General features: G+C 42.5%; 2 protein-coding genes and 1 pseudogene across 6 annotated transcripts in view; 1 reads left to right on the forward strand and 2 right to left on the reverse strand.

The window, feature by feature from the left end:
- PIH1D2 (PIH1 domain containing 2) overlaps positions 1 to 9,355 on the reverse strand; it is a 19,503-nt gene extending 10,148 nt beyond the window's left edge. The window contains exons 1-2 of one of the 2 annotated variants that reach the window (XM_075839783.1): positions 9,081 to 9,355; positions 4,442 to 4,651 (exon numbers count right to left, since the gene is read on the reverse strand). In XM_075839783.1, the coding sequence (XP_075695898.1) occupies positions 4,442 to 4,624 (183 nt within the window). In that variant the 5' untranslated portion in view covers positions 4,625 to 4,651; positions 9,081 to 9,355. Of the gene's footprint in view, positions 1 to 4,441; positions 4,652 to 6,701; positions 7,023 to 9,080 lie in introns of those variants that run through there. The other variant, XM_075839784.1, reaches the window with a different exon arrangement.
- On the reverse strand, positions 7,258 to 9,057 carry LOC142661993 (DET1- and DDB1-associated protein 1 pseudogene; annotated as a pseudogene).
- NKAPD1 (NKAP domain containing 1) lies at positions 8,868 to 25,762 on the forward strand. 4 transcript variants are annotated; one of them, XM_075839787.1, is made up of 7 exons: positions 8,868 to 9,369; positions 14,567 to 14,643; positions 17,002 to 17,099; positions 20,031 to 20,084; positions 21,604 to 21,756; positions 23,753 to 23,806; positions 24,981 to 25,762. In XM_075839787.1, the coding sequence occupies exons 2-7, from the start codon at positions 14,572 to 14,574 to the stop codon at positions 25,489 to 25,491; spliced, it is 942 nt and encodes a 313-aa protein (XP_075695902.1). In that variant the 5' UTR covers positions 8,868 to 9,369; positions 14,567 to 14,571; the 3' UTR covers positions 25,492 to 25,762. The 4 variants fall into 4 exon arrangements, with proteins under 4 accessions (XP_075695902.1, XP_075695900.1, XP_075695904.1 ...); XM_075839785.1 differs by having other exon boundaries at positions 8,868 to 9,266; XM_075839789.1 differs by lacking the exon at positions 8,868 to 9,369 and adding an exon at positions 9,391 to 9,410.
- The last annotated feature ends 393 nt before the right edge of the window (positions 25,763 to 26,155 follow it).

Raw genomic sequence — 26,155 nt, forward strand, 5'->3', positions numbered from 1 at the left:
GCATCAGTGTCTCCAAATTTTTATCCATTTCCAGTCCGTCTGTCCGTTTTTCATGGCCGTTAAAACAAACTGATGGTTTTAATTTGTCAGTTTTTTTTTTGCCCAAACCCCTTGAAAACCCCACAATGTCCATGTAGATAGTGCCACAATACCCCAGTAGATAGTGTCACAGTGCCCACTGTAGGTAGTGCCAGTGCGAACATAGATAGGCCACAGTATCCATGTAAACAGTGCAAATGTCCTTGTAGATAGCGCCAGTGTCCCCACTAGATAGTGCCCATATAGTGCCAATGTAGATCGCGCCACACTCCCCCCCCCCTGTAGATAGCGCCACACTCCCCCCCCTGTAGATAGCGCCACACTCCCCCCCCAGTAGATAGCGCCACACTCCCCCCCCAGTAGATAGCGCCACACTCCACCCCCCCCTGTAGATAGCGCCACACTCCCCCCCCTGTAGATAGCGCCACACTCCCCCCCCCCCTGTAGATAGCTCCACACTCCCCCCCCTGTAGATAGCGCCACACTCCCCCCCCCTGTAGATAGCGCCACACTCCCCCCCCTGTAGATAGCGCCACACTCCCCCCTCCCTGTAGATAGCGCCACACTCCCCCCTCCCTGTAGATAGCGCCACACTACCCCCCCTGTAGATAGCGCCACACTACCCCCCCTGTAGATAGCGCCACACTACCCCCCCTGTAGATAGCGCCACACTACCCCCCCTGTAGATAGCGCCACACTACCCCCCCTGTAGATAGCGCCACACTACCCCCCCCTGTAGATAGCGCCACACTACCCCCCCCTGTAGGTAGCGCCACACTACCCCCCCTGTAGATAGCGCCACACTACCCCCCCTGTAGATAGCGCCACACTACCCCCTGTAGATAGCGCCACACTACCCCCCCTGTAGATAGCGCCACACTTCCCCCCCTGTAGATAGCGCCACACTACCCCCCCTGTAGATAGCGCCACACTACCCCCCCTGTAGATAGCGCCACACTACCCCCCCTGTAGATAGCGCCACACTACCCCCCCGTAGATAGCGCCACACTACCCCCCCTGTATATAGCGCCACACTACCCCCCCCTGTATATAGCGCCACACTACCCCCCCTGTATATAGCGCCACACTACCCCCCCTGTATATAGCGCCACACTACCCCCCCTGTATATAGCGCCGCACCCCCCCTGTATATAGCACCGCACCCCCCCTGTATATAGCACCACACCCCCCCTGTATATAGCGCCACACCCCCCCCCCCTGTATATAGTGCCACACCCCCCCCTGTATATAGCATCACACCCTCCCCACTGTATATAGCATCACACCCTCCCCACTGTATATAGCATCACACCCCCCCCCCCCCCACTGTAGATAGCGTCACATAGATCTTACCCTGTAGATAGCACCATTGGGGCTCCCCGTGTAGCGGAATCCCTGGCTAGAGCATTGCCGACACACTGGCAGGGGATTCCGTTCCAGGAGGAGCCCCTGACTTCACTGTCCATATATCGATAGTGAAGCTAGGGGCTCCTCCAGGAGTGGAATCACCGGCCATTGCGTCAACAATGCTCTGGTCAGGGATTCTGCTCCAGTATGAGCCCCTGACGTCACTGTCCCTATATGAATAGTGACACCAGGGACTCATCCAGGTGCGGAATCCCTGGCCAAAGCTTTGCCACATATGGAAAGTGACATGAGGGAATCTCTCTAGGAGCGGAATCCTTGGCTAAAGCATTGCCGACGCTGTGGCCAGGGATTCCGGGATCGCAAAGCCCCTAACAACACTGTCTATATATGGTCAGTGACGTCAAGGGCTTTCCCAAGACAGGAGTCCACGGCCTGAGCTTGCGATGCTCTGGTGAGGGACTCCATAGTTGAAAGCCCTGACATCACTGTTCATAAAGTAGCTCTCTGCCCGGGAAATCCTCGAAAGTAGCTCTCTGCCCGGGAAATCCTCGTGAGGGCCAGGATAATTCTTTAACAGCCGTCACTAGGATTGATTCTTGAAAAACGGTAGTTAAAAATTGATCCGTTGAGTTCTATGGGGGTCATCTAGCCGTGAAAACTGCAAAAATAGGACATGTCCTATTTTTTGACGGCCAGTATTCTATGGCCTGAATATAGCCATAGAATTACATCGTTCTGAAAACGGCCGTGTGATGGCCGTTCAAAAAACGCTCATAACACGGCCATTTTTCCCTGTCGTGTGAATGTAGCCTAATGCCTCATGCACACGACAGTGTGTGCCGGCCGGGTCCCGTCTGTGATCCGTGGAAAGATAGGACTAAAGTGAATGGGTCCGTGAAAACTATCGGGTACCACTTAGAAGTCTATGAGCCCGTCTTCAGCTTATGCCGTCTTTCTGAGAAGAGCCGAAGTTACACCATCACAGCTAAAAGAGCACTGTGCTCGGCTAAGCGCTTCTCCCCCTTCGTTTCATCGATTAGTGGGGGTCTTAGCACTTGGACCCCCACGATAAAACTTCTGACATGCCACTATGACACGTCAAGTGTTTTGTGCAACGACAGTTACACTTTGATTACGGTTTATGCCAATGATTAAGGACAGGAGTCCTGAAAATACATTTGGTCTCATCACTGGATCCAATACCGTATCTCGACCACCCCTACAAATAGTGGATGTAAGGGGTCACACATAACTGTCTAACTATGGAGATACATAGGTCTACGCCGGTACTCTATACTCAACACAGCAAGATACTTTATGTTAAAATGGGGAACCTCTTTTCCTAGGTAAAAACAAAATTGGTTGCAAAAGTGCGTATATATAAAAAGGCCACTGTCTATAGCATTTATCGATATACATCATATATAAATCGATAACTGCTATATAAATACTATAGACAGCAGTCTTTTCATTCAGAGCGGTGAGATCTCGTGAGAACTAGCGAGATCTTGCATCTTTATACTGTATGCCGCCGGGGTTTATAGAAGCACCCCTGGGCATGACAGGAGCTACAGGACAGGAAAATCAAACCCGACTCCTGCGGCGAGTCGGGTCATTTCTGTGCGTATCTTATAATGCATATTTTTTTATAAATTATTTATATCTGCGGGGGCTAACGATCACATTTTTTTTATTGGGTCAAAAACGCTGCAGCCAGATGTCATTTTTGGGGAGGTGGCTTTTTTTTTTTTTTTAATGCAGCATGCTCTGGGTATGCCGTTTTTCCCACAGGCTACTCTATAGCACTTCAAAATTGCTGGAAAAAGATGCATGTTCCAAAATAAAAAAATTCCACTAAAAATGTTTGTAAAAAACGCAATGAAAAAAACGCTTGAAATTTATGGCGTTTTTCACAAGCTTTTAAAAAACATTGAAAATATAGTATGTGTGAATTTTTACTTTTTATGGAATGTATTATTTTTGTGCTACTAAGCGCTTTTCTAATATACCTTTATTAAAAAAAAATCTTCTAAGTGTCCACTTTACATAGAAGCTGCACAAAGACGTCAGACGAATGAATGGTAGTGGACAGATGGCTCGGCTGACAGCGGCTCCTAACACCTCATCTAAAGGCTGGTTTACGCTGGCAGATATGTGCTCATAACTAACGTTCATCGCCGATAATTACAGGTTGATCGGTGCACGTTTAAAGGCTCTTTACACCAATTAAACTGTATAGGATGCAATTTTATTAATGTAACACGAAGAGACATGTTGCCGATAATGATGATTTTCAAAGCATTAAATCCGCCAACCAAAGAGTGTTTGTTCATTTGTTGGCTGACCGTTGCCATGTTTACATAGGGCAATGATCGCAAACTAGCATTTGTACAAATGCTCTTTGGCCTGATCATTGGCCCGTGTAAATGGGTCTTAAAGAAGCTGTCCACTACCGGACAACTGATGACCTATCCACTGGATAGGTCATCAGTATTTCATCAGTGAGGGTCTGACCCCTGGACCCCGCACTGATTAGCTGCTCTGGCTGCCTCCGGAACACCGGATGCCATTGCACAGTATACAATGTATGGAGCCGGAAGCAGTAGTCTTTGTACATTGCATAGCGGCCGTGCTGCCGAACTGCAGCTCTGCTCCAATCCACTTGAGTAGTACTGCAGCTCAGCCGTTATTCCGGGGCAGGAGCTATCTGCTTCCGGCATGGTCGTCCAGAGGCAGCTGATCGGTGCAGGGTCCGGACCCTAACTGATCATATACTGACGTCCTATCCGGTGGATAGGTCATCAGTTGTCAGGTAGTTGACAACCCCTTTAACACTAATAAAATCTAACTTGAGGAGATCCCTGCCTATCTTCCGGATCTCAGAGATGCAATATTTGGGAGAGACAATACACACACAAATTGCATTTTATCAGTCCTGAATGCTATGAAGCATTAGCTTTATTTACTAAGACCGTAATCTAAAGAAACCAATAAAAGTGTAATAACAAAGAAACTGCAATTAAAATAATATTACCAGTATTTTAGTTTGAAGACACAAGTGAGATTCGGGGGGTGCCATGAACTCCTTCCCTTCCTCCAGATGTCGCTGTATGAACTTCTGGTAGCTTTGTGGACTATTCTCAGCCATATCGTCCAACATACTCCAGAACTGGTTGACCTGAGATAACAGCTGGTTTGGGGGGACTTTCATGTCCATCTTTATTTCAGGGAGGAAAAATGTGACCTGCGCACATAAAGGATAAAAAAAAAAGAAAAATGTAGCATATGAAGAAAAAAAAAAAAACTCACAGAACTAAAAACTTTCCACAGACAAGCCCAAGTTTAGATCAATGTAAGTACAGCGCAAATGTTCTATGAACCCGTCCAGTGTAAAGACCTGAAGACGTTACACAAGAAATAAAACAATGCTTATGTGGTGGACGGCTCATATTAACCAATGGTCACCCTTGGTAACGGTTGGAACATTTTGCGTCACAGGGGAGGTGTAACATCATTTGCACTTTAAACAATAAAAAATAAACATAAATACAATGACTTTGCTATGTGTCCGCATATACGTGGGTAATGATTGCTTATCTGACTGAAGCGGATTGCAGCTTTAGGGCTCATTCACACCTGCATAGTAAGGATCTGTATTCCATTTTTTTTCATTGAAACACGTTGCCAATACACTTAAATGTTAACATTCACATTTCCGTTTTTTTATACGCATGTTTCAATGGATCCGCACGGGCACAGTTTTTAGCCCTTAGAAGTCAATGATATGAATTTAAAAACACATTTCATGTTTGCATAGTTCATGTGCGTATTTATTCCCTTGTTTGTATTAGGCTCTGTTCACATCTGCGTTGTTCATTTCAGTCATAGGAGCAGAACAACAAAAATGACGACACTGCTGGATCCGTCACGTGATGGACACCAAAGGCATCCGATAGACCTTATTGACTATAACGGGGTCTGTTAGGTTTCTGTAATCTTACCTGACTAAATAAAATTAAATGCGGTGCTATTTTGTTCAGAATTTTCTATGGAATCTGCGACCGAGGCTCCCAACAGGGCTTCGAATAGACGTAAACACAGCCCTATCCGTATTTTTCCCAACATTACAAAAAAAGCGAAAAATAGTTAACCCTGAGGGTATGTTCACACGCAGTGTTTTCAGATGTAATTCGGGCGTTTTACGCCTGAAAAATGCCCCTAATACGCCTACAAACATCTGCCCATTGCTTGCAATGGGTTTTACGTTGTTCTGTTCCCACGAGGTGTCATTTTACGCGTCACTGTCAAAATACGGCGCGTAAAAAGACGCCTGCAAAAAAGAAGTGCATGTCACTTCTTGGGACGTTTTTGGAGCCGTTTTTCATTGACTCCTTTGAAAAATAGCTCCAATAACGTCCGTAAAATACGCCGCGAAAAACACGAGTTGCTACAAAAACTTCTGAAAATCAGGAGCTGCTTTCGCCTGAACACCGCTCCGTATTTTCAGCCGTTTTTGGTCACTGCGTGTGAACATACCCTCAAACAAATAACAGAACAAATACAAATGAAAAGCAGACAATTTAGAATACAACACGGTAGAAAAACCATGGACATAAAACAAGTTTACAGATCTCGATTTGATTAGTATGAATGATCCCTTATGATCCAGTCACATGCAGCAGATTTTGTTGCAGAAATCTCTGCGACTGAAAATCCGTTTGATTCATCTGAATGTGGTTGTTTCTGCAACAGGTGCCTGGATTTCTACAAGTTCTATTCAGATGAATGGAACGGATTTTCAGTTGCAGAAATTTCTGCACCAAAATCTGCCACGTGTGACTGCACCCTAAGGCCGGGATCACACACAGTTTTGATGCACATTTTGGATCGTTTTTTTTCTGCAAAGCAAGAACTGGATCCAAAAGGAAGGAAAATTATAAAGAACAGACTGGTCTCCTTTCTTTTGTGTCCAGTCCTGTGTTTGGCTAAAAAGACTGCATCAAAAGTGTGTGTGTGATCTTGGCCCTGGATGGAATCACACATGCAGTTTTTGATGCAGTTTTTTTTCTTAGCCAAAACACAGGAATGGATTCAGAAAATAGAAAAAGGAAAAATATCTCCTCTCTTTTGTATCCACTCCTGTGTTTGGCTAAGGAAACCAAAAACTGCATCAAAAACTACATGTGTGATTTCAGCTTTGTAATGAAAGATTATCAACAGTTCTTGGTGGAGTTGAGACCCCCAAATCATTCAAACCCTTAACCCGCTGATCATTTAGTATTTGCGGCTCTCACCTCTCTTCTGAGATGATTTCAATACGGGTGTTAGGTCTACTATGGTCATACATAGGTAAGTGGAGGAAGGACAGCGCTCCGTACAAACGGCTAAGCAATGATGAGCCCCAAGAAAAAATACCTGCCCTAAAGCAGCTGGGACTGAAGACCCTCGATAATAGAATATTGATGATTGTTATAAGGCGGACGATTTGTTTGAGGGGGTTTTGCCGTTCTCCAGCAACATACAGGGAAAGAGAGAAACTTTTGAAGGTTTTATGTCATTTAGGCCCCCTGCACACGGGACAGAAATGTTGAGGATTTGCAAACACAAAACCAGCAGTGGATTACAGTAGCAGCCACGTGGAGGAGATATGAACAAATCTCATCTGCAGGACATTTTCCGCACAGAAATCGGAGCATGCTGCGGATGTAGAACGGGCAAAATCCGCAAGTAACACATGCAGATTTTGCTACGGAAACGCTGCTTCGTGTGTGGGTACCCTAAAAACACATATGGGTAGTTCTATCAAAGGGGATTTTTTTAGGTTTAATAAATTGATGGCAGTGGGATTAAAGGCTATGCCCACAGTAACAACCAAATTGTTTTTTCCACCTAAAATGAAAAATGAAGCAAATAACCATGCTAACCTACCAAATGTACCATAGCCTAAAGTAGGGGACAGATGGAAGGAAGTGTGACTGCAAGATCAGACTACAAATACAACATTTTTTTGTAGTCTGTTACCATGGAGACACATTGGCCTCATAATGCTGCTTTCACATTGTAGTATTTTTCATCCGTTTTTAGAAGCCTAAACCAGGAGTGGAAAATAAACAGAAAAAATATAATAAAAAGAATAAATATTGGGCCAAGAGCTGCATACACAAAGTGATAGATTTTTTTATTAGGAATATTTGTAAAGTTGCTTCAGTTTGCTTATTGCGGCTGCAAGACCTGGCACCCTCATGGCTCTACCGACCCGCAGAGGATCCCGCTCCTGCAGCCATGATATGGATATATGGCAGCCATAAGGAATCCGTAGTATGGGAATATGAGAACGTATGCCATTTTTTTGTTTTCAGCCCACTGAATAAAGACCGGAAACCCTTTATTATGCTACACATAAGTCAGTCTAGTTACACAAATCTGAAGGTGTTGTAAGGATACCCCATCAGCGGGGTAAGCGAACGGGACATAGACATTAGTAGATGTGAATAGAGGACCATATAATACATGGCTCCGCCGAATCCTCCAGAATGGGGGCTGCTTTTAGCCAGCGTCTTCTTAGAGCCGTGTCCAAGAAGAATCATCTCTATGCGGTAATGACGCCATGTAGACAACTCCTTTAAGGTCAGTCCCTTTTTTTTGGGCCATAGTGATACAGTTCAGAACAACGGTGTGAATGAAGTGCAACAGTGGATGGTAAAGCTTGCCAATGGGCATGCCCCCAAACTGGGCGGCCGGAGTCCGTTTACACAAACTCAAAAAAAATAAAAAGCGCCATCATGTCAGCCTCCTCGCCGTTACGATTCACAGCGAGCCGGGATACCCTCACACTTGTGGGGGATCTTTATCAAAACTAGTGCAAAGAAATAAGGGAGGAGCTCCCCATAGTAACCAATCAGACTCCAGCTTTCATTTTGTACGTGCACTTTGAAAGCAACCACCATAATTGGTTGCTACGGGTTACTGCTTCACGGTTTTTCCCGTTGTACTCATTTTGTTGCATTTCCGTCAATGTGGCGCATAACGCAGTTGTTGGCTCTGGTCAGTAGGTGCTTCTGGACGACGGATAAGAACGCGTCAGAGGCAATCACGGGTCTTGGTTCATTTCTTGGGTGTCCGTTCGGGTGACCTTTGGCGGGCGTGTGGAAGTCTCCCCTATTTCTATAGGACCGTGCTTTCTTTTCTTGGCAGTTTTCTCCTTCCCCTCTTGCCGCTGGAGATAGCGCAGTAGTATGTGTGTTTGGTCTGTGACTATGGTCTGCTCAGAAGGGGCCTCTGTGGTGGGCACGTGGACGGACAGCTGCTTGTCCGACGGTTTAGACGCACATTCTGCCTGGAATCTGATGAAGTTTTTCTTATTGTTGGACGGGAGATCTTTTAAAAAATCCCCCATGTTTTCTGGTCAGCTCCCGCCTCGCTGCTTATCTGCCGGTTACGTCATGAGCCCGTCACGTGACCAAGTCCTAAGTAGACGAAAACGACGCAGCACCGGGCAACCGTGTGATCACATGACACAGACGGTGGAGGAGGTGGTTGCCGAGGACGGGGAGGATAGTCGTTACTGAACCGTCCTGCTCTATGTCGCCTGAATAATAAACTGCGCAAGTTATAAAGCAGCTGAATCCACCCGCGTACATTACGTGCTATAACATGACATAAGGCATACTTACGCGCTCCTGAGAATCAATAAAGAGAGAAAGTGGTTTCTATGGAAACCAGAACGCAGTGCCACATTCAAATGATTCCCCCTTACAACAGAAGCCTCCCACGACACGGCCCCCCCCCCGTGCTATGTACTAGCCGCTTAGAAGTATTTCCGGTAGGAACGGGAAGCGCCGACACCGCTCGGGACTGAGGTGGGAATGCTGTGTGGCCTTATCACAGATGTACTGTATGTAGTGCTCAGACAGAACACGGAGCGGACACCTCCGAGCATTACCGGAGAATGTCACTGAGGAAGTACGGGAAGCCCAGAGCGGAAGTGGCCGTGTTTTCATAATGTCCGGCTGACATGTCACTAGTGACTTTTACTAATATATGTGGCAGCGGCATAATCATATTCTAATGTAATATTCTAAATGTGTCGGATTATATATGTGTATAGATCTAGTATGTGGCAGGTTATATGTGTATAGATCTAGTATGTGGCAGGTTATATATGTGTATAGATCTAGTATGTGGCAGGTTATATGTGTATAGATCTAGTATGTGGCAGGTTATATGTGTATAGATCTAGTATGTGGCGGGTTATATGTGTATAGATCTAGTATGTGGCAGGTTATATATGTGTATAGATCTAGTATGTGGCAGGTTACATATGTATAGATCTAGTATGTGGCAGGTTATATGTGTATAGATCTAGTATGTGGCAGGTTATATGTGTATAGATCTAGTATGTGGCAGGTTATATATGTATAGATCTAGTATGTGGCGGGTTATATATGTATGGATCTAGTATGTGGCAGGTTATATGTGTATAGATCTAGTATGTGGCGGGTTATATATACTGTATGTGTATAGATCTAGTATGTGGCAGGTTATATATGTATAGATCTAGTATGTGGCGTGTTATATATGTATGGATCTAGTATGTGGCGGGTTATATATGTATATATCTAGTATGTGGCGGGTTATATATGTATAGATCTAGTATGTGGCGGGTTATATGTGTATAGATCTAGTATGTGGCGGGTTATATATGTATATATCTAGTATGTGGCAGGTTATATATGTATATATCTAGTATGTGGCAGGTTATATATGTATATATCTAGTATGTGGCAGGTTATATATGTATAGATCTAGTATGTGGCGGGTTATATATGTATAGATCTAGTATGTGGCGGGTTATATATGTATAGATCTAGTATGTGGCGGGTTATATATGTATGGATCTAGTATGTGGCGTGTTATATATGTATGGATCTAGTATGTGGCGGGTTATATATGTATAGATCTAGTATGTGGCGGGTTACATATGTATAGATCTAGTATGTGGCGGGTTATATGTGTATAGATCTAGTATGTGGCGGGTTATATATGTATGGATCTAGTATGTGGCGGGTTATATATGTATAGATCTAGTATGTGGCGGGTTATATATGTATAGATCTAGTATGTGGCGGGTTATATATGTATGGATCTAGTATATGGCGTGTTATATATGTATAGATCTAGTATGTGGCGGGTTATATATGTATAGATCTAGTATGTGGCGGGTTATATATGTATAGATCTAGTATGTGGCGGGTTATATATACTGTATGCGTATAGATCTAGTATGTGGCGGGTTATATATGTACAGATCTTCGTATGTGGCGGGTTATATATGTATAGATCTAGTATGTGGCGGGTTATATATGTATAGATCTAGTATGTGGCGGGTTATATATACTGTATGTGTATAGATCTAGTATGTGGCAGGTTATATATGTATAGATCTAGTATGTGGCGGGTTATATATGTATAGATCTAGTATGTGGCGGGTTATATATGTATAGATCTAGTATGTGGCGGGTTATATATACTGTATGCGTATAGATCTAGTATGTGGCAGGTTATATATGTATAGATCTAGTATGTGGCAGGTTATATATGTATATATCTAGTATGTGGCAGGTTATATATGTATAGATCTAGTATGTGGCAGGTTATATATGTATAGATCTAGTATGTGGCAGGTTATATATGTATAGATCTAGTATGTGGCGGGTTATATATGTATAGATCTAGTATGTGGCGGGTTATATATGTATAGATCTAGTATGTGGCGGGTTATATGTGTATAGATCTAGTATGTGGCGGGTTATATGTGTATAGATCTAGTATGTGGCGGGTTATATATGTATAGATCTAGTATGTGGCGGGTTATATATGTATAGATCTAGTATGTGGCGGGTTATATATGTATAGATCTAGTATGTGGCGGGTTATATATGTATAGATCTAGTATGTGGCGGGTTATATATGTATGGATCTAGTATATGGCGTGTTATATATGTATAGATCTAGTATGTGGCGGGTTATATATGTATAGATCTAGTATGTGGCGGGTTATATATGTATAGATCTAGTATGTGGCGGGTTATATATACTGTATGCGTATAGATCTAGTATGTGGCGGGTTATATATGTACAGATCTTCGTATGTGGCGGGTTATATATGTATAGATCTAGTATGTGGCGGGTTATATATGTATAGATCTAGTATGTGGCGGGTTATATATACTGTATGTGTATAGATCTAGTATGTGGCAGGTTATATATGTATAGATCTAGTATGTGGCGGGTTATATATGTATAGATCTAGTATGTGGCGGGTTATATATGTATAGATCTAGTATGTGGCGGGTTATATATACTGTATGCGTATAGATCTAGTATGTGGCGGGTTATATATGTACAGATCTTCGTATGTGGCGGGTTATATGTGTATAGATCTAGTATGTGGCGGGTTATATATGTATAGATCTAGTATGTGGCGGGTTATATATGTATAGATCTAGTATGTGGCGGGTTATATATGTATAGATCTAGTATGTGGCGGGTTATATATACTGTATGTGTATAGATCTAGTATGTGGCAGGTTATATATGTATAGATCTAGTATGTGGCGGGTTATATATGTATAGATCTAGTATGTGGTGGGTTATATATGTATAGATCTAGTATGTGGCGGGTTATATATGTATAGATCTAGTATGTGGCGGGTTATATATGTATAGATCTAGTATGTGGCGGGTTATATATGTATAGATCTAGTATGTGGCGGGTTATATATGTATAGATCTAGTATGTGGCGGGTTATATATGTATAGATCTAGTATGTGGCGGGTTATATAAGTATAGATCTAGTATGTGGCGGGTTATATATGTATGGATCTAGTATGTGGCGGGTTATATATGTATAGATCTAGTATGTGGCGGGTTATACACTACCGTTCAAAAGTTTAGGGTCACTTAGAAATTTCCTTATTTTTGAAAGAAAAGCACAGTTTTTTTCAATGAAGATAACATTAAATTAATCAGAAATACACTCTATACATTGTTAATGTGCTAAATGACTATTCTAGCTGCAAACGTCTGTTTTTTAATGCAATATCTACATAGGTGTATAGAGGCCCATTTCCAGCAACCATCACTCCAGTTCTCTAATGGTACATTGTGTTTGCTAACTGTGTTAGAAGGCTAATGGATGATTAGAAAACACTTGAAAACCCTTGTGCAAAAATGTTCGTACCGCTGTAAACAGTTTTGCTGTTTAGAGGAGCTATAAAACTGACCTTCCTTTGAGCTAGTTGAGAATCTGGAGCATTAGATTTGTGGGTTCGATTAAACACTCAAAATGGCTAGAAAAAGAGAACTTTCATGTGAAACTCGACAGTCTATTTTTGTTCTTAGAAATGAAGGCTATTCCATGCGAGAAATTGCCAAGAAACTGAAGATTTCCTACAACGGTGTGTACTACTCCCTTCAGAGGACAGCACACACAGGCTCTAACCAGAGTAGAAAGAGAAGTGGGAGGCCCCGCTGCACAACTGAGCAACAAGACAAGTACATTAGAGTCTCTAGTTTGAGAAATAGACCCCTCACAGGTTCTCAACTGGCAGCTTCATTAAATAGTACCCGCAAAACGCCAGTGTCAACGTCTACAGTGAAGAGGCGACTCCGGGATGCTGGCCTTCAGGGCAGAGTGGCAAAGAAAAAGCCATATCTGAGACTGGCTAATAAAAGGAAAAGATTAATATGGCCAAAAGCACACAGACATTGGACAGAGGAAGATTGGAAAAAAGTGTTATGGACAGACGAATCGAAGTTTGAGGTGTTTGGATCACACAGAAAAACATTTGTGAGACGCAGAACAACTGAAAAGATGCTGGAAGAGTGCCTGACGCCTATCTGTCAAGCATGGTGGAGGTAATGTGATGGTCTGGGGTTGCTTTGGTGCTGGTAAAGTGGGAGATTTGTACAAGGTAAAAGGGATTTTGAATAAGGAAGGCTATCACTCCATTTTGCAACGCCATGCCATACCCTGTGGACAGCGCTTGATTGGAGCCAATTTCATCCTACAACAAGACAATGACCCAAAGCACACCTCCAAATTATGCAAGAACTATTTAGGGAAGAAGCAGGCAGCTGGTATTCTATCTGTAATGGAGTGGCCAGCGCAGTCACCAGATCTCAACCCCATAGAGCTGTTGTGGGAGCAGCTTGACCGTATGGTACGCAAGAAGTGCCCATCAAGCCAATCCAACTTGTGGGGGGGGCTTATGGAAGCATGGGGTGAAATTTCTCCCGATTACCTCAGCAAATTAACAGCTAGAATGCCAAAGGTCTGCAATGCTGTAATTGCTGCAAATGGAGAATTCTCTGACGAAAGCAAAGTTTGAAGGAGAAAATTATTATTTCAAATAAAAATCATTATTTCTAACCTTATCAATGTCTTGACTATATTTTCTAGTCATTTTGCAACTCATTTGACAAATATAAGTGTGAGTTTTCATGGAAAACACAAAATTGTCTGGGTGACCCCAAACTTTTGAACGGTAGTGTGTATATATATATATATGAGTATAGATCTAATATGTAGCGGGTTATATATATGAGTATAGATCTAGTATGTGGCAGGTTATATATATATATATGTATAGATCTAGTATGTGGCAGGTTATATATAGGTGTATAGATCTAGTATGTGGCGGGTTATATATATGAGTATAGATCTAATATGTGTCGGGTTATATATAGGTGTATAGATCTAGTATGTGGCGGGTTATATATAGGTGTATAGATCTAGTATGTGGCGGGTTATATATATGAGTATAGATCTAATATGTGTCGGGTTATATATAGGTGTATAGATCTAGTATGTGGCGGGTTATATATATGAGTATAGATCTAATATGTGTCGGGTTATATATAGGTGTATAGATCTAGTATGTGGCGGGTTGTATATGTATGATCAAGTGTTGGGTCTTGGTGAGGACTAGAAGATTAGTATCCACACTCTGATGTATGAAAACAGATCTTTACAGTAGGTTTTGTGTCTCACATCATGGTAACAATGCAGAAATATCCTTCGTCGTACTCTGTAAATGATTGAACACTTGGTTGCTGACCGTATGTAACCACATCTATACAATTCACCTTTTATAGGATTTATGATGTCCCGTGTTCCTCTTGGAAAAGTTTTGCTGAGAAATGTTATTCGACACACTGATGCACATAATAAGGTCAGTAAACCTGTCGGATGGACGTTCTGGAATAATATTATCGTTTTTGTTGTGTTTTGCTTGCTTTCTCTGAGGTTACTGAAAGATGAAACTTGCTGTGGACAGAATTAGGTGAACCTATCTTCGAGCCCTTGATGGTATTACAGACCTGTTTTGTATGGATCTGTAATATGGCACCTATAGGCTGCTATGGGTCCGTACTGCACCTCCATGTACCTCCGACTTTATACAGAGGTGTAATTCTCAAGGATTCCTGTGGAATCCATAAGGAGATTAATTGTGGCAGGCTCCATTGTATTCTATAGTATGGAGTAGGGCTGGGTGATTTTGCTAAAAAATAAAATCTAGATTTTTTTTCAACACTATGGGTGATTTTCTTTTTTTCGTTTATTTAACGGTAATACTAAGAGATAATTTAATAAATAATTTTCTTTATATAAATAACTTTTTAGCATATATTACTATAATAATTGTATGTAGCTTCACAACTTTTATCCTCTGCAAATACTTTTTTAGCAGAAATACAATTGGAAAAATGTACATCTAATTGATTATAACGTCTGTGTTCCCCGGCAGGGGACAGGTTAACAGAATCTATAATCAATGATGCGCTGCGTGCAGTAACATCCCCCTCTGCCCGTCACAACCCCAGCCGATCTTCCACATCGCATACGTGAGCAGTGTAAATTGCAGCAGGGCCAAATCGCGGCCAGCGGGCACTCTGGGTCAAGATTACGTTATAGTGTCTGAAGTGTGAGCAGGACCCTGTCAGTACCGGCCCCACGATAGGGTGTTAAATAAATGACATTAAGGCCGGATTCACACGACCATGAAAAACAGTTTGTGTGTCAGACGGATTTGCCGGCCCGACCACGGTACATGTGAACGAGACTCCTGGCATCAGTCATTTAGGCTACAGTCAAACGACAGTGAAAAAAACGGCCATTAAAAACTTATCAATTGTCAGTTTTTCATGTTCATTTTGCATCAGTGTCTCCAAATGGATTTCCTTTGTCTGGGTTTTTTTTTTGTCCCAATCCCCTGAAAACACCACAGTGCCAATGTAGTTAGTGCCGCAATGTCCCTGTAGATAGTGCCACAGTGCCCACTTATAGTGCTACAGTGGCCACTTATAGTGACAGTGCCACCCCCCATATAGTTCTACACACCCTTGCAGATAGCACCCCATCCCCCCTTGTAGATTGCAGCACCACCCCTCCTCCCTTGTAGATCAGACCCCCACATGTAGATCGTACCCCCCCCCTCCCCTTGTAGATCGAAGCACTGTAGCTGCCACTAGTAGCTGAATCCTCAGCCACAGGTAGCCGACGCTCTGACCAGGGATTCAGCTCCTCGTGAGAGCTACAGTGGTGCTAACTACAAGGGATAGAAGGGTGGTGGTGCGATCTGCAAGGGGGGGGGGTGGTGCGATCTGCAAGGGAGGGCGTGTGTGATCTACAAGGGAGGTGGTGGCGCTATCTACAGCGGTGTGGTTGCGCTATCTACAAGGGGGGATAATATCTACAGGGCGGTGTGGCTATATACGAGGAGTCCCTGCTCCCCCACGGAACTACTGTTCCGTACTGTATCATATTGTTCAGTACAGATCAGCAGATCCATGGGGAAGCAGAGACCGAATGGGGCGCAGCTTGTCATACAGGGCAGACCAGGCAGGTGACGAAGCGACGGGGCGGAGCTTCCTCCTGCAACTTGGTGCGACGGTGCCACTAAAGAATCAAGGCCTTGAGGGCAAATTAATCAAATTAATTTGATTAATCGCCCAGCCCTAGTATGAAGGTAATCTCCCACATTGAGTGCCTACGTGGCCGTAATATAGAAACGAAGGGACTCCATGTGCCACTGTCTAGGGTCTGTGAATGCAGCTTGTACCATGAACGTGTATATCTTGTACCTCCTTTATGCCCCACTGAATTTTTTCGTTGTGTGTCTGTAATATACCGTAGTCACCTTCCAGCTGTAGGTATACCGCCATCCTACCAGCAATAGGAGAGCACTGGTTAAATATATGTAGCAGCAACTACTGTTTTGTTCGGATCCCATTTATAACGGAGGACTGAGACCCCAGCACAGTATACAGTCCCATTCCCGGTAATAAAGCACTAATCCATTAGATATTAAAAGTACAACAGCAATTTTTTTGTGTTAATAACCCCAAACTACGAAGTGTCTTCGGACAGAGGCCCTAACTTCCCAATCTCCGCTATTCTCACCCTCCATTTCTGCACCCTTCTACATTGGAGGACTGAGGCACTAACAAAATCCTATTGTAAGTTAAAAAAAAACCAAAAAAAAAAATGTTTTCATCCAACTTTTTATCCATCCGTTTACGGTGTGCAGATCCAAGAAGAAACTGAAATGTGGAAGATCCGGGAACTGGAGAAGCAAACAGAAACTAGTGGGACAAAGCGGAGACGTGTGTCACCAAATGTTAACAGGTCAGTTATAAATACTGAAATCAACCTCCTTATTTCAGGTTCAGGACTTGTGCACACGTCATACGAGGTCCTGCCGATACTTTAGCGATGCCTCTATAAGGCCGTGTATAAACACGTCCCTACATCTTTGCTATTCATGTTCATTTAAGAACGGTAAAAGTATGTTATTTCAAAGGTAAATAGACATATATTTTTTTTAAAAGGGTGACTAAACTTTTGACATGTCATAGTGAAATGTCAGAAGTTTTGATTGGTGGTGGTCCAAGCACTGTGACTCTTATCGATCACTTTAAACGAAGCGGCAGAAGGAAAGCCGATCTGAAACGAAGCGGCACAGCGCTCACTCGAGAACTTCTGCCGCCTTGTTTTAGCGATCGGTAGGGGTCTCAGTGCTCTGGCCCCCACCAATCAAAACTTCTGACAAGTCATTATGACATGTCAGAAGTTTATTTAAAAAGTTTAGTTATGCTTTAAATAAATTCTCCCCTCCCCTTTTACATAGTAATGTTTCATTCTTTGTAATCCTCTTTATTCACAAACTTATGTTCAAAATGTAAATTTTTACCTTAAAGGCTATGTAAACCTTTGAAAGTGTTTTTTTTAATAAAAATATCAGTCAGTGTGTTTGGTGCAACTTTGAAATGAGGTTTTATTAAAAATTCTTTTAACTTTTTGAGATACAGCTGCTCTGTATCTTGTATACAGAGTAACTTTATTGTTCGCTGAACCCCGTATCCGTCCGGTCCGCAGGACTGACGGGTTCAGTGAAAGCGAGTCAGACACACAGGACCCATCATAACTAAGATGTAATAGATTACAGGTGGATCCTGCGTATAGAGTACAGGGCACAGAGCAGCTGTATCTCAAAAAGTAGAAATCATTTTTAATAAAAACTAATTTGAAAGTTGCACCAAACACACTGACTGATATATATATATATATATATATATATATAATAAAAAAAATCACTTTAGAAGGTGTACACAGTTTTTTAATAATTTCCACAGTAGCTGTTGTTTTTAACCCTTTAGGCTATGTTCACACTGAGTTTTCTGCAGGCATAAAATTCTGTCTGGAAAAATCACCCCCATTTTTTTTGAAGTGGTTTTGCACCACAGGTGTTTTTTGACGCAGTTTTTGACACTTTTTTTCTTACCTATTTCTTCATCAGGCAAAAGGAAAAACAACAAGTATTTTTTTTACATAAACGCGTCGGCTGTTTGCGGCGTTTTTTCCATCTGCCATTGATTTCAATGGCGTTTTTGAGGCAGAAAACACCTTAAGATAGGACATGTCGCTTCTTTTTCCCCACGAGCGTTTTTTTCTGCTCGCGGGAAAAAAACGCCTCTACCTCCCATTAAAAAGAATTGGAGGCAATTTCGGCCGTTTTTTTCCGCGGTTCCTGTGCTAAAAAAACTGTGTGTGAACAGGGCCTTAGTGATCAGCCTATTTTGGGCCTTAATAGTCAAGCAACTTTTTGCCATTTTGTTTTTATCGTCGCATTTCAAAAGCCATAACTGTTTTATGTTTTCGTAGCCCTAGCTATTTTTTTTTTTTGCGGAATCTACTTTTGTTGTACTTCTTTTAAATGATCTTTTTCCAATTTTTTCGGTATCGGAATAAAGTTAACATGTCATTTTTACTGCACGATGAATGCCGTAAAAACGAAACCCAAAAAACAATGGAGAAATCGCTGTTTTTTTTCCCAGTTTCCCATTATATGATAGAATAAATGGTGTAGAGCAAAGCTACAACTCGTCCTGCAAAAAACAAGTCCCATACGGCTATATAGATGGAAAAATAGAAAAGGATTTTAGATATGGATTTTGGAAGGTGGAAAAGAAAAAGTGGAAATGAAAATCTGAAAAATGGCTGCGGAGGGAAGGGGTTGTCCAGTCCCTAAAAATTGATGGCCTGTCCTCAGAATAGGCCATCAATATTTGATCGGTTGGGGTCTGACTGCCGGGATCCGCACCGATCAGCTGTTTTGAAGGGGCTGCAGGGTTCGTACGATTTCCCTTACTTCTCCCACTGTGAATTGCTGACGCGTTGTAGTGGTGGTTCACGGTATTGCAGCCTTTTCCCATTCACTTCAATGGAGGAAGGTTGTAATACAGTGAACCGCCACTACTGCTGTGTCGGCGATTCACAGTGTGAGCAGTGACCGGAATGCAGGGTCATCGGTGGGGGTCCCGGCAGTCGGACCCCGACCGATCAGATATTAATGGCCTATCCTGATGATAGGCACCAATTTGTAGGGACTGGACAACCCCTTTAACGCCTATGTCCACCATAGCAACCAATTATATTTTTATTGCTCTAATTCATCTAAAATAAAAAGTGCAAAAAGTTTTGATTAACAATATCCTACGTTTTTGTGTATACAGCTCCTATGCGTCACAGACTACAAACAAACCCTGTGTAGTCGGATCCTCCAGTCATACTGCCTTCCATCTGTCCCTTACTTCTCGCTACCTACCGAATGTTAGTTACCAATAGATAGAAGATATGAGGATCAGAACAGACATTTAATACTTTTTAGAGACTGAGCTCTGTCAGATGATCCCTGTCGGCCTCAAGGTTCATACATTGAGTACTATGGCAGCCACAAGTTTAGTATTATTAGGGTATCTGATTGATAAAGTCTGTGACCGATTCTCCGAATATTTGTAGCTAGTCTGTGTTTTTCTACCTCCATTTTTATTTACTGGTAGGATTGGAGTCACGATTCTTATTGTATTGATCCTGTGGATTTTGCTTTGTGCATATACAACTTTTTTCATCTCTCTAGGCTACCCACCTAATACATTTTCCCCATTTTCAGCTGTTCCTTTCTTTTTTCTTGCTCATTGAGTATCTGAATATATTGTATGTATTATTTCTGATTTTACCGACTGTGGGAATGTAACCGTGCACCTCTCTCCTGTACAGATGGGACCACAATGGTTATAAGGAGCTGTATCCAGAAGAGTTTAATGATAGCAGGTAGGTTGTTACCCGCATTTACCACTCTAATTACTATGTAGAGGGATTGTCCGGTTTCAGCAAATTAATGTTGTTATTTTTTTATTTAATTAAAAATTATACAATTTTCCAATATACTTTCCTCATTAATTCCTCACGGTTTTCAAGATCTCTGCTTGTTGTCATTCAGTAGGAACATTCATTGTTTACTTCCAGTGGATAATATTCTGTCCATGGTCATGTGATGGACACACAGGTGCACGGCTCATTACAGTTTGTGTATCAGAGCTGTGTCGTCTAACGATCCCAGCACCTGTGTGTCCATCACATGACCATGTAACTATCCCAGCACCTGTGTGTCCATCACATGACCATGTAACTATCCCAGCACCTGTGTGTCCATCACATGACCATGGACAGAATATTATCCACTGGAAGTAAAAAATGAATGTTCCTACTGAATGACAACAAGCAGAGATCTTGAAAACCGTGAGGAATTAATACAGAAAATATATTGGAAAATTGTATCATTTTTAATTACACCAAAAAAGAACATTAATTTGTTGCAACGGGACAACCCCCTTAAAGGGGAAGGTTCAGGTAAATAATTATAATGAAATAAAGACCTTGTTATGTAGTTTATTTTTTTTTGTTCTGAATTCACGGGAAATGGAGAATCCTGATGTGTCTCTGTTTAGTCTTTCCAAGAATGTCAAAATTCCTCTCACAATACATTAAGGCATATATGTAAATGTAGCTGGTGCCTACTAACAAGTACTTGATCAAATGTTATTATCTTAGTTGTGCATTTCCTTACTATATAAGTATTTAAGATTCTAGCAAGTCTCAATTTACTTCTTTCTTTAGGAACAGTCCATTTCCCTTTTTAAGGCCTTGTTCACACAGTGCAGATTAGTTGCAGATTTTGCATGTATTTTTTAAAGCAAAACAAGGAACGGAACCTAAACAGAAGAATTATGCAAAGAAAGGCCTTCTAGGTCTGCTCTCCTGGAGCCAATTCTGGTTTGGGCTTAAAAAATGCAGGCAAAATCTGCAGCAAATCTGCATTGTGTGAACAAAGCCAAAGGGGTATTTCCAGAATGAACATTTATCACCTATCCACAGGTGCCCCAGTGATCAGACACTTATCCTGGTGATATATTTTGTTTCTGGGAATACTTTTTTTATTGAGGACATGATGGGTCTTCTGTCAATCCGGGATACTCATGTTTCTGCTTATTTTTATACTGTTCCCGTTATCTATTTTAAGTAAATGTAATCTTTGGTATCTACTATACAAAGGGGTTTTACCCGTAAATAATCGTAATTTTTTGCCTTGAGATGTCCCGTTAAATTCTCACCTACTTGAGGTCCCCATACAGATCTCTCGCGTTAATTCTGTCTACTTCTGCATTAAGTGGTGTTATTCGTGTCCTGTCCATTGTATAAAGAAATACTTTGTCTACTGGAAAGATATTGTTCTACGTTGTGCTGGATTGTAACTGAAATAACTGGAGCAAACAAATACATTTAATGTTAGGAGCCGGATGAGATCTGATGGTTTTGAACCTGAAGGAAGCAAAGAAGATACGAAAAAGGGAGCTGCGGCAGAAGCCGCTCTGAAGCCGGATGCACCGAGTGTGCGGGCCTTGAACAAGAAGTACTACGAGTGTGAGTCCACCATGCCTGACAGGTGAGGGGATTTCCTCTGTCATCCTGCAGATGGCGGCGTACGAATGTATGAAATATCACTGACACGGACTGAGCAAAATGTGCAATCTGCTGCTGAATAATGGTTTATATTATGAGGTGTGTGTGTGTGTGTGTGTGTGTATACACTTTTGTCACCTATAATCTGTACAATTGTATTGGAAAAACAAACGGAAATCTTTTAGGGTGGAAAAATAAAAATAAAGAACAGAAATCTGCACACCCGTAAACTAATACTTTGTTGAATTACCCTTTGACTTTATGACAACATTCAGTCTTTTTGGGTAGAAGTCTATCAGCATGGCACATCTTGACTTGGCTATTGTTGTCACTCTTCTTTGCAAAAGCGCTCCAAATCTGTCAGATTGCGAGGGCATCTCCTGTGCACAGCCCTCTTCAGGTCACCCCACAGATTTTCCATGGGATTCAGGTCTGGGCTCTGGCTGGGCCATTCCAAATCTTTGATCTCGTGTGTGTGTGTGTGTGTGTGTGTGTGTGTGTGTGTATATACATATAATATATTACACTATACGTACAAAAGTATCAGAACACCTACACATTAAACCTACAGGAGCTTTTATGACATCCCATTTTGAATCCATAGGCATTAATATGGTGTTGGTCCCCTCTTTGGAGCTAAAACAACTTCTCTTCTTTCTACAAGATTTTGGAGTGTGTCTGTGGTAATTTTTGTCCATTCACCCAGAAGAGCATTTGTGAGGTCAGACACTGATGTTGGATGAGAAGGCCTGGCTCACAATCTCCATTCTGATTCATCCCAAAGGTGTTGGATGGGGTTGAGGTCAGGACTCTGTGCGGGCCTGTCACGTTTTTCCACACTAAACTCGCCCAATCATGACTTTATAGACCTTGTGCACTGGGCCACAGTCATGCTGGAATAGAAAAGAGCCAAACCCCAAACTATTCCCACAAAGTTGCATGCTACAATTGTCCAAAATGTATTGGTATGCTGAAGCATTAACATTTCCCTATACTGTAATTAAGGGCTTAGCCCAACCCCTGAAAAACAACCCCATAGCATTATTCCACTTTACAGTTGGCACAATGCAGTCAGGCAGGTGACGTTCCCCTGGCATTCGCCAAACCCAGACTCCTCCATCAGACCGCCAGATAGAGAAGGTTGATCCATCACTCCACAGAACACGTTTCCACTGCTCCAGAGTCCAGTGGTGGCGGCTTTACACCACTCCATCTGACGCTTGGCATTGTGCTCGGTGATGTGAGGCTTACACTCAGCTGCTGGGCCATGGAAACCCAAGCCATGAAGCAACCCAGGCAAAGTTTTTGTGCGGATGTCGATGCTAGAGGAGGTTTGGAGCTCTGCAGTTACTGAGTCAGCAGAGCGTTGGTGGCTTTTTACACTTTGTGGCTGAGTCACTGTGGTTCCTAAACTCCTCCACACAATAATATCACTCACAGTTGTTCGTGGAATATCGAGGAGGGAAGAAATTTCACATACTGACTTGTTACAACGCTGACATCCTATTACAGGACCACGCTGGAATTCAGTGAGCTCTTTATTCTTTCACAATTGTTTGTAAAGGCGACCTCATGGCTTGTGCTGGATTTTATACACCTGTGGCAAAGGGCTGAATGAAACACCTGAATTCAATTATCAAGTGGTGTGTCCCAATACTTTTGTACATATAGAGTATGTGTGCGGAATCTGTATATTGTGTGTGATGTGTATGTGCATATTTTATATATGCATGTCTATATTCGGGAGGGGCACAGACACATGTCCTGCACAGGAGCCCCCTGCTGCCAGTGTCCGCCCCTGGGGTTAATATTGTCTAACTGTACTTACCTTGTACACAATTGTTCAACTATGTGCATTGAAATATCCTTTTATAATAAATGGTCTTAATCCGGGACAGTGCGGAGAATCGCTTATTTTTCTTCATTTGTAAAAGAGTTGGTACAGTTACATAAAACCTTGGTATTTTTATGTTTTTCAGGTGGGGACATAGTGGCTATAAGGAGCTGTATCCTGATGAATTTGACACCGACAGGTATGTACTAATCTATAGATAGGCTTCTGTAACCTCTGAAAATGTATTGTCAAGGGTAGCTGTGTCCGGCCATGTATATTTTTCTTTTCTCAAATGAATGGCCGACCATGTAAGATGGTCTCTCCATTCTGACTCATAGGCGGGGGGCCACTCTCTATGAAGTCCATATAGGACATATAGACAGAGGTTGTCTTCGTGAGACTAAGGCCTCATGCACACGACCATATTTTTGTCCACCCGTAAATACGGGTCCTTGGTCACACGTAATCGACCCATATTGCACCAGTATTTACGGACCCGTGCCCGTAAATACGGGTCCGGTGTCACCCGTATTCCACGCGTATTTACGGGCATGTTTTTGGCTGCAAAATTGCACTGCACTAATCGGCAGCCCCTTCTCTCTATCAGTGCAGGATAGAGAGAAGGGACAGCCCTTTCCGTAATAAAAGTAAAAGAAATTCATACTTACCCGGCCGTTGTCTTGGCGACGCGTCCCTCTCTTGACATCCAGTCCGACCTCCCTGGATGACTCGGCAGTCCATGTGACCGCTGCAGCCAGTGATTGGCCTGTGATTGGCTGCAGCGGTCACATGGGCTGAAACGTCATCCCAGGAGGCCGGACTGGAGGAAGAAGCAGGGAGTTCTGGGTAAGTATGAACGTCTTTTTTTTTTTTTTTTACAGGTTGATGTATATTGTGATCGGAAGTCACTGTCCAGGGTGCTGAAACAGTTACTGCCGATCGTTTAACTCTTTCAGCACCCTGGACAGTGACTATTTACTGACGTCGCCTAGCAACGCTCCCGTAATTACGGGTGCACACACATAGTCACCCGTAATTACAGGAGCCCCATAGACTTCTATGGGCTTCCCGTGCCATAATTACGGCCTGAAATAGGACATGTTCTATCTTTTTCAACGGCACGGGCACCTTCCCGTGAGAAAACGGGGAGGTACCCGTGGCCAATAGAAGTCCATGCGCCCGTAATTACGGGAGTTTTTATGGTCGTGTGCATGGGGCCTAACTTTTTAACTTACACTAAATTATTTTAACCCAAGGAAACTTTATTCATATTCTATATATAATATTACATTTGTTCATATTATGCAATTATGTTGAAATGCTGTAGGTGTATTTCATTATTGGAAACTGATTACTTTTATTTTTTTTGACAGTGATGACCGTGAGGAAAGAGGAAGCAAAAGAACAACCAATGGAGAAGAAGAGTCTAGACGCAAAGAGCAGAAGGAGCAGGAATCCCATAAACGCAAGCGGTCAAAAAAAACTCACAAGAAAAAGCAGAAGAAGCGTTCACACAAAAAACTGAAGAAGAGGAAAAAAGAGCAGGAGGATAGTACAGAGTCCTCAAGTGAAAGTGATAGTACAGACCACGCTGAAAAGAAGCCGAAGAAGTCCAAACGGAAGAAGAAGAAGACTCGGAAAAAGACCTCAAAAACGCACCCATCATCATCTGGACAAGACAGCGACTCCTCCAGCAATGAGATGAGCAGCACTGAAGATCACAATGCAGAGGAACATAAGGAACGATGGACTGAAAAATCCAGCAGAAAACATCACCGAAGATCAAAGTCTAAAAAAGATTTAGAAACGGCAGCCAGGAAAAGCAGGAGGACCAACTGGAAAGTGGCCAAAGACGAGAGCTCGGAAAGTTCTGACGAGGACTAGCGAAGTCACTCACCCGAGACTGTTTTACCATATTGAAAACAGTATAAATAAGCAAATGCTTTCTTCTTCCACCATTTCACATGTGCAATATTACTTTTTATATAAAGATAAGGACTTTTTAGCCCTATCTACAGACTTGGTAAATCAAATCTTAACATTGGGGGAGGTGTACAAAGGTTTCTAGGTTGGCATGCAACTTTATAAGCGTTTCCTTCCTAAGAATTTTTTTGTAGAATGAGTTCTTGTGCTGTTGAATAAATGTTACGTAGAAGCTCGGCCATGACAGAATTATTCATGTTACAACTGTAAGAATCAAGGATGAAGCCACATAGAAGAATAACGCAATGAATGAAGAGATGGAGGGGGGGGCTTTTATAAGAGGGGAGTCTAGGACGGTGCTTCTCAAAATATGAGGTGGGGCTCATCAGTGAGTGCCCCAGAGTTCTTCATGAGGCTTCCGAATATTATTCAGGAGAGTCTTTCTGTCCCAGGACATGAGGCTTTTGTGATGTAGATGAAATTTATTACAGATTAATTTGGGGGGGACATATTTTTGTGCAACTCTGCACAGGACGTTATAAGTGTACCGGTGCACACTTGTAACTTCTTGAGTCAGGAGCATGGTGTTGTGAAGTCTGGGGGCACTATTGCTGTCACTGGGGTA

This window comes from Rhinoderma darwinii, chromosome 10 (assembly GCF_050947455.1).
Source record: "Rhinoderma darwinii isolate aRhiDar2 chromosome 10, aRhiDar2.hap1, whole genome shotgun sequence".
Lineage (NCBI taxonomy): Eukaryota > Metazoa > Chordata > Amphibia > Anura > Rhinodermatidae > Rhinoderma > Rhinoderma darwinii.

Coding starts and splice junctions, on each gene's coding strand:
- NKAPD1 (XM_075839787.1), top strand. CDS start 14,572: ATGATGTCCCGTGTTCCTCTTGGAAAAGTTTTGCTGAGAAATGTTATT. Junction 14,644..17,001: donor ACACTGATGCACATAATAAG/GTCAGTAAACCT, acceptor TACGGTGTGCAG/ATCCAAGAAGAAACTGAAAT. Junction 17,100..20,030: donor GTGTCACCAAATGTTAACAG/GTCAGTTATAAA, acceptor TCTCCTGTACAG/ATGGGACCACAATGGTTATA.